The sequence below is a fragment of the Fringilla coelebs genome, assembly GCF_963513975.1.
Source record: "Fringilla coelebs genome assembly, chromosome: 5".
NCBI lineage: Eukaryota > Metazoa > Chordata > Aves > Passeriformes > Fringillidae > Fringilla > Fringilla coelebs.
Window position 1 is genome coordinate 59,493,119 of NC_140033.1, and position 12,403 is coordinate 59,505,521.

General features: G+C 38.0%; 1 protein-coding gene across 4 annotated transcripts in view; it reads right to left on the minus strand.

The window, feature by feature from the left end:
* BRAF (B-Raf proto-oncogene, serine/threonine kinase) overlaps positions 1 to 12,403 on the minus strand; it is a gene marked incomplete at its 3' end in the record, with an annotated part of 83,508 nt that overhangs the window by 48,580 nt on the left and 22,525 nt on the right. For all 4 annotated transcript variants that reach the window (XM_084206419.1, XM_084206421.1, XM_084206418.1 and 1 more), the window contains exon 3: positions 7,455 to 7,718. In XM_084206419.1, coding sequence (XP_084062545.1) covers positions 7,455 to 7,718 — 264 coding nt within the window. The remainder of the gene's footprint in view (positions 1 to 7,454; positions 7,719 to 12,403) is intronic.

Consider the following 12,403-nt stretch of genomic DNA (forward strand, 5'->3'; position numbering starts at 1 on the left):
TCTCTACAAATACTGAAACTCCCATTGGCTAGTTTGCTTAAACAACACAAGAAGCATGAATTTAAGTATGACTTACTAGACATGGAATTAAAACATTTATTGTGATCATTTTCAGATTTGTGACTTGCATTCCATTTCACTGAGTGCCTGCTTAATACATTATGAGGTAAAGGAAGCATGCTCCAAACAGTTTTTTTTTTCTAGCATTCATTACTTTTCACAGCCAGACTTTCCACTTCATAAGGAATCACTAAACACCCCTTACTTGAGTAAAAACCAACAATCAATGTTGCACATGGCGTTCCAGATGACAAGTCATCAGTTTTCTAATGGCAAGTTTTCAATATTGTTTCACTTTGCAATCCAAGACAGTGTGTCAATAAAACTGTAGTAGATTAAATTATTCTCTTTTCAACACATATGCCTTTGAATTTATCCAGCATTTGAGGGTAGTTTTGTTGAGTTATCCCTGGCAGGCAGCTAAGCACCACCGAGCTGGTTGCTCACTGCCTCCTCAGTGGGAGGGGAAAAGAGAATTGAAAGGACAAAAGAAACTCTCAAGGAAAAATACAAAAAGTGACAGAACAAATTCTCCTAGTGATTGAGAAGTATCAAGTGAAGCTTACTTGAAAGTAAACTACCATTTACCTCCTATCACCACTGTTAATAAGATGCATAAAATTCCAAAGTATTCAGATACATTCAGCAGCCAACCATTGGCATAGGCTAAAAATAAACTCAATTTCTGCTGCATGTTTGATACAACATGGGAGGTTCTAATTGTATTTTTGATTAGTAAAACCTAATCATGTCAGACCAGGTGTGCAATTAAAAGCAAGAAACTGGTTTATTCAGCTGCCTGAACATCCCTTCTCTGAATTTTCCTTATACTTGACAGGTGAAACTGGTAGGGCAGCTCAAATGCCTACAGAAATCCAGTGCTTACGACTCAGAAAGCTTGAGGCACAAACTCACAGCATAAACTACAGAAAGCAAGATGCAAATCTGAACTCAGAAGAAATGAATCAAGTACCAGATTTAAAAACAGAATATTTGAAGGATCCGAGTTGTGCATGCATGATGAATTAATTTATGCTAAGAATTTACATAGAATAAAAATAGCATATTCTTCTAGTCTTCATGACTGCAGAGAAGATCACATGATTGCTTGCCTAATTAAAAGGCAGATGTACTAATAAACCAAGGTGTGACAAGAGTGAGACACTTAAGAACTGGCCCCATGCACAGCATTCTCAGTCCTGTTTAGCTCCTTTAATTCTAAAACATACAAATTGTCACTTTTAAAAACTCAGTCTCACATTCATGTTTTGAGAACTTCCATGAACTTTCCAATAGATGTTTAACTATGAGAAGCATATGAAGCATACCAACACAAAAACAAGTGAAAAAGCTTTACTGGCCCACATTTATGCTCAGTTTTTACAAAGCACCTCTAATTACTCTTAAGCTTCAGAATAAAGCAAAACAAAGAACAACCAAAACCCACACAATATTCTATAGTTTAACATAGAAAAAAGGGTAACTTATTTTGTGACCTGAAGTATCACTTTTGCTTTAGAAGCTACCATAGAAATTTTTTGACCTTGCGATGGGTGATAACACAATGATTTGATCCTATCAAGAATCTGCAGACAACTGAAATATTTGGAGGCCACCAAGCTTTCCCAAAACATGTACAATATCTGGGTTTTTTAGTTCCCCCTTGCTTCACTGACCCCACTCAGACCACTATAGACAGATATAGAACTCAAACTGACCAAATCCACTCCTTGCTCATGCTGGCAGAGATGGCACTGGAGCTGGGAGAAGATCCCTTATAAATGCAGCTGGGGAGAGCAGTGGAGACTCCTTACCACCCTCACTGCACCAAGAGGGCCAGAAGACATGAAGGGAACATTTCCTTTGGAAGCTGATAATGTGCAGAAAGCAGAAACAGACCACAGAGATGAAGCACAAGACCCATCACCACCTGATGCCTTTCAAATGCCCATCATTCCTTACACTTAAACACTGTTTTCCTGTAACTTTCCATGCCCCATATTATCATTCAGGAGAGCTCATTTGCTTTCAGAGTGTTTTTTCCCCCACTCCAAGTACTTGTCCAGAAGGGATTTCCTAGGTAATGAGAATCATTCAGGGCTGTTATTTCCCAATGTTCATAAAGTTAGAAGCCCTTGAGTTAGAAGCCCTCTTACTGCAGTCTCTTCTTTCCTAGAATTCTCTCATTCTTTTTTTTACTAGAACTTCACTACAAAACATCTCAATATTGTTCCTCTGCAGAGTCATAACCAGTTTTAGCTACTTGTTTTTATAACAGGCCTCGTGTTAAATGGCTTTTCTCAGAAGCCCTTATTTCACTTAGAATAAAGCAGCATGTGGCAGATTCAAAGACCAACACAGAACATGATTACTCACACTCCACATAACCATGCCCAAGGAATTCTAACCACAAAACACAAATTTCTAGTATTCATAGCATACAGTTCATGTAGGCTGAACAGAGGGCTTCCAAACAGAAAACACTTAAACTCATAAAATTCCTGAGTGACAAAAAGCTCAAATTTGGAAGACAACCCATGGAAAATATCATACATGCCTGACCTATTCTTGTGCTCTTTCACTGTGACAGAGAGATACTCCAGATATGTCCACAAAATGTTTACTCCATTACATGTTTCAGAAAACTTTCCTCCAAGAGAGGAAACCTCACCTGATGGGCCATGGGAGAACTGTCTAAAAATTTTTGCTAGTGCCTTAAGGTCTACAGCGAGCAAGCAATCTAATTGGAGAAATCTCTAAATAATTTCAACTATTTTGTCAGCTTTCACAGAGCAAAAATCGGAACTGTTCTTGCAACTGGAAATGGAGGTTTTTTCCTTATTCCAAACCTGCCAGTTAAAATTGATGCACAAAAGATACTGTACCCACGTCCTCAAAAATCATTCCCCCAACCCTCAAGGAAAGAAAATTAGGGGAAAAAAAATAAAAATCCCACAAAATGCTTAAATTTTGCCCTACATGCGAATACCATATTCCTGTATTCTTTATACTCTTAGAAAACTTTTTATGCTAATTGCCCAAACTCCTTAATTTTAAACTTTTTCAATGTCTTCTTCCTCTTACATAGACCTGAAGTTATCCTATTTGCCCTGTACCTCTGCATGAGTTGATAATTCTCTTTGAATTACTGTCCCATCTCAACAACCAGGTATGTGTCAACTTCTGTTCATTTGCATGAGCACTGTCTTATGTCTCTTTTTCTTCCTTTGCATGCACATTCAATCATACAATTTGGAAAAAAAATCCTAATCCACTCCACAACTAAGAATGCCCAAGGCTGTGTTCCCTGTTGGCTCCATGCATTCCCTCAAAAATCTCACGAGTAAATATCATCTACTTCCATTTAAGACTACCTCCCTTCCACCAAAACTAAGTTTTAGCATGTAACATAATCTCTCCTGGCAATCAGCAGGAGATCAGAGTTTTTACACTTTCCTTCCACTTCCAAAAGCTCTCCCTCAATTAGCCGATTTGTTACTATGCACACCACAGACATTTAGATTCCTAACCCAAACAAGCTTGAAACTAGTATTTCCCCAAATCCTGCCACTGCTTGGATAAGCCTCATCAACTTGTTCTACAAAACAATTTTTCATCTCAGGTAGACTTGCACCATCTTCCATTTTTATGACTTCAGCATCCCTCTCTCTGGCCTAGAACAAAATGAACAAACCCACCCGCACAGACTTATCTGAGTGACACTTGTGTGGAATGCTTCTCCAAAGGATGTGTGACTTGCCAGTTGAACAAAACCAATAAGGAAAGAAGTACACATGTTTCTCTCTCTGCATTATAGGGGATAAAATTACCCTAGCAAAGAGAAGAAAAAAACCAATCTGTTGTTTCTTCTAGGAGATTGTTCACAGAAAGAAACTTCTCTTCATCTCTTTCCAGGACCAGGACAAGGAAAACAATCTTTTATTTCTGACACTACTTATTCATTGATTCCCCTCCAGCTAACAAAGCCAACTATTTGGTTTTGCTTTCAAAAAAAAAGTTACTTTTGAACCCTGTCCTGCAGCCAGCTGAATCAAAATGCTGACTTCAAATGATCAGCAGCAGTAGGCTCTGACACAGACCCGTCAGGCTTTCAGACAAGATTCTTCACACCTTATGAAAAGGTTTGTCCAACCTCTGCCTTATCATGACACAAATAAACTTCCCCTCAGCTACACTACCTCAGCACCACAATCACTTACACTGGACACCATGGTCTCATTTCTTTGTACTTCACCAGTTTCCTTAAATTATATTTTGAACTGGAGTCAGCTCCAACAGATGTATTTGCTTGATCCTACACAAACAATAACACATAGAGAACTCTCAAGGCAGTTGCTAGTCAAAAATGTAAGATATGCAAGCAACTCCCCCCCCCACCCATTTCCTGCATTTTTAGCAGCTCCAAGCAAATAGCAGAAGGCTGTTGTAGTACTTGGGGCTGCTTCAGAGTGATCAAAGAAAAAATAACGACATTGGTTCCCCATTACCAACTCAATTCCAGTCACTTTAAGTCAGTTTAAGAAATGTCATGGCATTCCCAGACAAAAATGGACTCCTTGGGATCTGACAACATTTCTCCCCTCCTGAAGTGAATTGGAAATAGAGAGGGAAATTATTGTAGTGATATTAACAAGATTTTCTTTCAGAAGTAGATATTAAATTGTAAGCAATTTAGGTTGAGGGGGGGAGGAGATTGCTACAATACTGCAACTTTAACAGTATCTCTCCCAGCCACCTACTTGATTGTAGAACACATCAGCTTTGTTTTAACAGCCATATGAAATGGGAACTAGGGCAAAGGGAAGGCTCTTAATGGCAGGTACCACATATTTTCACAAGGAAGCTCCTTCCTGCTTCAGCCCATCACAAGCCACCCTGTATACTTGAGCATCCTGAATTAACATCCCAGCTACAGAAGCAAATGGCTCAGTTAATGGGCCCAAGTGAGACACAATCAGTCTGCTTTAAAAGCCAAAGGTTATGAAGGAAGACAAACGTGTGCAACACTTCTCAATCCACTGAGAGAATGAAGGAAGCAGTCTCAATGTTCACTGAAAAATGCTAGCAACCCATCACCTGACTGCTGGCTATTAAAACTGCAATATGGATCACAGAATCTTAAATTATGGCGCTCAAAACTGCACACAGTTCTCAAGGTGAGGCTCCACTTGAGTAGAGGAGGAGAATCACCTCTCCCAACTAATTAGTGATGCTGTGCTTGATGCACCCTGGGATTCAGTAAGCTGCTGCAGTTCCTTCTGGATTGTGATTGCTCCTGGCATTTCCTTACTTTCCAATAGACAACATGTAGGATCAATAAATACTGAAAACAAAGGAATTACATTAAGAGCTGCCATACAAGAAATTCCTGACTTTCTCAATAAAATGATCACTGGTTCAAGTTTCAGAGAAATGAACTTCAGCTCCAAGGCCAATAACCCCCACACTCAAGAGCTCCTATAAGCACCATTTCTCAGCTCTAAACTAGAGATACTTTTCAAGTATACAAAAAGAAAATAAGAAAACAAAGTTCAACTTAGTAACACAACTTGAACCAAGCTGTGTAAAACAGAAATAAAAAGAACCAAAGCAAGCTGGAATCTAGCTGCAGAGCTGGACCTGTAAGGCAAATAGTGTTAATCCTCCACTAGAAAGCTGGGGACAGAAGCATCTCCCTGACTACACTCAAAGTAAAACCGTGTTTGCCTCCCATAGCCCAGAAAGAGCACCTAACACTGTGAAAAATAAAACAGGATTGAGGAGGAGGCAAAAAGGGAGAGACAAAGAAACAGAACAAGAGTATGGCAGATGAGGGGGAAAGAATAAGGGTAGAATTACACTATGCGGGTTAGAGGACAGGAGAACACACAGGAGAGACAAAACAAGGAAGTGATATGCTGTGATCCTTTACAGGAAAGAAACAAAACCACCTTATGAGACACATGACAGGGGCTGCAAATAGCCAGACAGAGTGGGACAGAACACATGAAGAAACCAGAGTCCCTCCAAAATCCAGGACCTTCTCTCCAGATCTCACTCTGTGGGTTGTAATGCGTGCTTAGACTTTCCTCAACAGGCAGACAACACCACCTGGCTTTACACTGTACATTCTGCACAGTGGTCACAGGCTACATTAAACTCCCATTCTCTAAGTCAAAACCCAAATACTATTTTCCATCTTCTGCAATCTTGAACAATTAAGCAATATTAAAAAAAAAAGTCAGGTGAAAACAACTGTGCTCCAATGTTGTTCCCACTACAAGTCTTCTCAGTGAGGTGGAGTAAGGACGAAATGAAAGTGGTGGGGAAAGGGTGAGCACATGGTCCAACACCCAGAACTACTGAGTTGATGTTTTCTTTTTTTACCAGCAACTCAAATTCAACAGACAGTAACAATCCAGAGATAGCTGACACCTGACTGACAGCTGCAAAATGTCCTGGTTTGACATGGACCAACCCTTGTCCATTCCTTTCTCACCTTCTCTGGAAACACTGCTCCCCTGCTAAATTTGGATTATGTACTACCTTGCAAAACAAAGCCTAGACTGTGGCTTGTCAATAATTTCATGTATCACAGTTTGCAGAGTACTGTTCTAAAGGACATATCAAGACTCTTCAGTTGGCAGCTCTTAAGGGATACAAAAAATCCCTTCTCTAGCAGCAAAAAGTGAACTACTCTTCCATGACATCAGGAGTCACTGTAACATTGTCAAAACTGATAAACATCAGGTTCAAGCAGTCTATGGGCAACACTTCTTGAGCCCTCTAATTGCAACCATGACCCTCCCCATATCAGTTCTCTACACAAGACCTGAAAGTGTCATCATGGTATCCACACAAATGCTCACTATGGTGAGTGGGGAGGAAAAAGTAAAAGAAAAAAAAAACCCAAGCAATTCTGCATAGCCCTCCTAAGCTGCAAGAGGCTGCTTCTTGCTCTAAAGCATTCAATGCTTCTAGTAACTCTGATAACATAGAAAATACTTCCTGCATCTTGCCCTGTTAAACTAATCAATAGTTTTGTATAAGACAAGAAATAGAGCTTATTGTCCCTTTCTAACTTCCATAAAATGGTAAAATACTATTTATCCAATAAAACTGCTTTGAGAAAATATTTCTTCAGGTATCTTCATAGTTACAAAACTCCTTTTAAGTTCTGTATTCTATATTATTGCTATAATGGACTTTTTTGACTTAATCCTTTCAAAAACATTCAACAGATCAAAACAACTGACTGCAGCAGAGCACAGTGATCATGACACTTCTGACCTCCACCCAGGTATATTTCAGCTCTTAAATTAACTTTTACATACAGAGGGAGAGAGATACAGGAAATATTGAGGTTACAAGTATGTGAATAGAAACTGACTCACCACAGTCCTTTGCTTGTTGGGCAGGAAGACTCTAACAATGGGCTTCTGTGGAGACTTAGGGTTATTCCGTGACATATCAGCAGGGTTTTGATAAACTGAAAGGGATGAAGGTGCTACAGAGAGGCTAGAGGAGGAAGATGATGCAACTGTATCTGTTGAAGCTGAACTGGAGACAGAGAAATCAGTTCCATTCCCCATGGATTCCAGTAACTGCTGTTCTCTCTGCTGCAGAGCATCAAGCTTGCTGGTGTACTCTTCATAGGCCTGTGAAGGAACAGCAACTGTTTTAATCATGTACTAGCCTCAGACAAAACCAGAAATCTAAATTTGGAACAAATGTGAAACAAAACACTTCCTAAACTAACACAAATTTCCCAAGAATATGAACAAAATGGTCTGGTCAAATTTTTCAGAATACAACGAAGAGCATCATGTTAAACCTTTTGAAACAACAAGTAATGTTTAAACAAATTAAATAAAGAAAAGAATTGAAGAAATCCTAAGTTATCATTTCAAAGCACCTGCACTGAAGATTCTAATTCACAACCACTTAAAAAAAGACAGAAGTCTTTAACCAATATTGTCAGCTGCAATGCTGAATTACTGTGTTCCAGAAAAATGTATCATTTTGTTGGAATGACAGTTAAATACTTTTAATGCAATAATTAGGAGAAAGCTTAAACCTGCTTTTTATCATCCATATCTGACTCCTCACTCTTCAGTATTCTTCACCTCTGGCACTATCCTTTCTTATCAAATAGTACAAAAAATGTTTTTCTGTTAGAACACAACACATTTTCCCCATTTCAAAGCCACCATTAACATGTAAATGTGATCCTTTGAAAGTTTTTTAACATCTTTTCAGCATGTTTACACAAAACCTGATTATACAGATCAAGTTTCTTAAGCAAACAAAAGCATCAATAATAATAAATTTGTCCATTAAGTCTTTATTAAATGTAGTCAAGTTACACATTATTGCTAAGATCTATAAAACAAATATATAATCAGTATATATTTTTCTTTAAAGTTTGTTATGCACAACTTTGTAACAAGACAATTTTGATTGATTCAAATACTAGAACCATTTCTTCAGTATATAAATTAGCAGAATATCTTCAAAAACCTGAATCAGTTAAGCAATGTGTGTTTCACACTACAGAAGAATGTCAGTGTTAACTGACATATTTAGACCTTTAGACCTTTACAGAAAAGAAGAAACAAAGATCTTCCAAACCTAACATGTAATCAGTAGGGAATGGAATTTTCTACTTTCCTCTATAGCAAGAGCAAGATCCATATCAGTACTCATAAATTCTTCAGTGATATTTTCCAGTATATTTAGACAAAAGAAAAATACTTTCTGGTACTGGTTTTATTTTTTTTTTTAATTACTTATTTTACTTGCTTTCCTACTTTTTTGTTTATGACTGTTGCTAATTAAAGTTACAGGAGAACTGAACTGACCAAATGGTCTGCAGCATCTACGTGTGGAAAAAAATAAAGAGAAAAAGCAACCAACTTTTAGTAGTGCAGCCACAAGTACTACATTTTATTAGGAATTTATTTCCCCAGGTTAAATGTGCAGGCTCATCTAATCCAAACTGCTCTTGCTGTGTAAACAATGGTTCATCCCTGACTTTTTAAGAAAGCTTAGCATCCTCCCAGGATGGAGGTGAACATCATAGTTGCAAACTCTAAATTTTATGGGTTCCACTTCTGATAAACATAGGTTAGTTGCGAAAAACTGAGAATTATTTCATATTTCTTTTAAAAACTGAAGATGTCTAGCATTTCACAAATAGACCCCAAACTCTGAGATTTAAATCCAAAACATTTTTACTCTAACTCAACTGTATTGTCAAAAGTAAATTGAAACATTACCCAACCATAAATAATGGCATTTTTTGGCTGTACAGTAACACGTGTCTCTCCTACTTACAGGATCAACATTGCATGGAAACTTGAGTAAAAGCTCCATGTGTCAAGAATTATTTTCAGTAAACAAAAATTAGGAAACATAAACTGTTACCATTTCACCAATACTGTTCTAAATACTTACTTCCCTTTCTCAGGAACATTGCAAAATATTATTGAAACACACGCAACATTACATTGCTTCCGGACGCTCGTGGGTTTAGTTCCTTCACAAAATTACACACAACTTTCAAAATACTCAATCCTACATTGTTTACATTGGCAGCTTAATCTGTCACTAATGCAAACCAAAGTCAAATGATTTATCTTAAGAGAATAAACAAAGAGTATGGAAGGCTGGGAGCTGCAGCTGGCTTTGGGTTCTATACCACTGATTTCTGCAAAAAGCTCTGTATTTTTTCTGAGAACAAAAGCTCATGCAGTTATTCGGTGTCATAGCAGAAGAACCCACAGCAAAACATAAAGGAACTAGAAATGCATTGCTAGACTTTAAAAACATTTTTCTCTTAAAAAAAAATCCTCTTATACAAAAGGAGCTACAGTACATGCAGCAGAAACAGACTATCTCCAATAAATTTTCATTTCACAAAGCTTAAGTACTTTGGGGAAACAAAGTTTCGTCTGATAATTAGCACCAACAGACCTCACAAAGACAACAGCACCAAGTCAAGACAGAATTATTCTATGGAGTTATATTCAAAGATAGTTACATAGCAAAGCTGACCTATGGCAAGTATTTCTAGCTAAAAGAAAGTTCATGTTGCAGATTTGACCTATCTACTACTGAACTGACCAGCAGCAACACAGCCACTTGAGCAGACAAGCATCAACAGCTACACAAACCTTCAAGTCCATCAAGGCTCACTGGGTCAATTGTGAGGGTGATTTCTGACTCTGTTTTTCAAAAACAAACTAAAAAGATTAATTTTAAGTCTGTACAGAATCAATAACATGAAAAATACTAAGATGAATATTCAAACAAATAATTAAATCAAGGATTCTAAAGGCATTTCAGAAGGAAGAGTTTAGGAAATCTAGACTGCAATCCAATCAGTTTACATATTCCCATTAAGAAGCGAGTAATGTTCTACATAAAACTTAAATCTTGCTTGATACAGAATGAGAAGAGAGAAAAAAGGCCAGAAAATATCTGCAGAAGTCATCTAGTCCTAACACACATTTAGCACAGCAATAATTCTCAAGTTCAATGAGGTTGCTCAGGGCCTTGTCAGGCAGCCAGTTCCAGAGCTCAAAGCCCACTCTCACGATGAAGAAATGTCTCTTATGAAATGAACTGGATGCTCACTATCTGTGACATTGCCCCTTCCCTATTTGCTGTGCAGGTCTGCGAAGAGTGAGTTCTCTTTATGCCCAAAGAGCCTGCAGACTCCTCCTGAAGCTTCTCTTCCTCGTGCTGAACACCACCCCAAAGCAGCCACACAATTAATGAGTGGATGGGTGCCTCTTCATTTGCTGCTGCAGCCCAGTGTGCAGTTTGCTGCTGGTATTGTGAGCGTGGGTCACTGACAGCTCAGATTGCTCCCAGCTTGGTGTGAATTTACAAAGTTGCATTTCACAAAGTATATATTTGAGAAATTGAACATTAGATTAAAATCTGCACAACTTGTCTATCTACACATAATCCTATGGCTATCAAAAACACAACAAAAGGGGAGTTTTAATTATATTGCATATCAGTATATTTGCACATTATATAATAGTCTCATATGTGTCAGAACACCCCTGAGACTTCGACTAAGTACAATGCATCAAGGCCTGATAAACTGCAAAGTACAACTAAAGCACTACAGGATGGCATGTTTATATTCAATGTGCACACATGCCAAAATACAACTGCTGTCTTATTCTGCTGTATATATTCTGCAGTTTTAACTGTTGTATATACTCAGGAGCAGCAGTCTTAACTCTTAAATGTTGTCTTACTTCTTAAATGTTGCAACCTACTGACAAAATAAAAACTGACCTCAGAATTCAACAGAATTTGAGAGCTGTTATGCAGATGTGCCAAAAGACTTCTGTTGGTGAGGACAAACGATTTTCTCAAAAATATGCATTTTTTTCCTTACATATCCTTTATACTATATTTGAAATTTTTTCCTTGGGCCATGACTAGGCTATACATTCTAGTGAAATCATCTAAGGAAATAAAAAGCAACAAGTTAATTTTTCTTTTACATTAATCTGTAAGAAAACCAAGTAGCAAGATATGATTTCTCCTCTCTGCCCCCTACTACATCTGGTTAGCATACGAGCCCAAACTCAAGCAGGTAACTGTTTTTGCCATGCCCTCTCTCTTCCTCAATCAACTTTAGGTAATATCCACATATTGCAAGACTCAAAAGCCTAGACTACAAGGTTGCTGGTTTTTGAAACTGAGATTGTGTTTCTATTTAAAATATGTCTGACCTTTTAGGCTGTTGATCAAACGCAAATCCCACTAAGTTAAATGGGAGCTGAAGATAGACAGTAACATACGTCACAATTTCTTCATTTAGTAAGACTCCTAAATCTGTACTTAGTCTAACTTTAGACACTCCAGATTTGGTCCAACATATTTGAACAGCATCTGTTAGGAGGCTGGTAAAAACCAATCTGAAATTCCCCAGAGGGGCCACCAGGTTTCCCAGTGTCTATATGCAGCGTTAGCGTTTTCCTGGAATCCCACAGTCTGGAACAATCTGAGATTCATCACCAAGATCTATTTTAGACTTTATCTCCATGCTGTTGCAATAAGCATACTTCAGATCAGCAAAGAGGTAATCTTCTTTAATTAACTAATTTGACCTCCTGCATGGATTCTTCAGTTATACAGGAAAAAAATTAAATACTCTCCTGACATTCAATAGCCAAACTCTCAAAACTGAGAGCAGCCATGCCTGTGAATAACTGAATAAAACGCATTCAGGCAAAGAGAAAGCCAAGAAAAAACCAAAAATCACAGTAGCTGGGGGCAAACATACCTCTACCCCCACAATTCTCATTTTAAATTG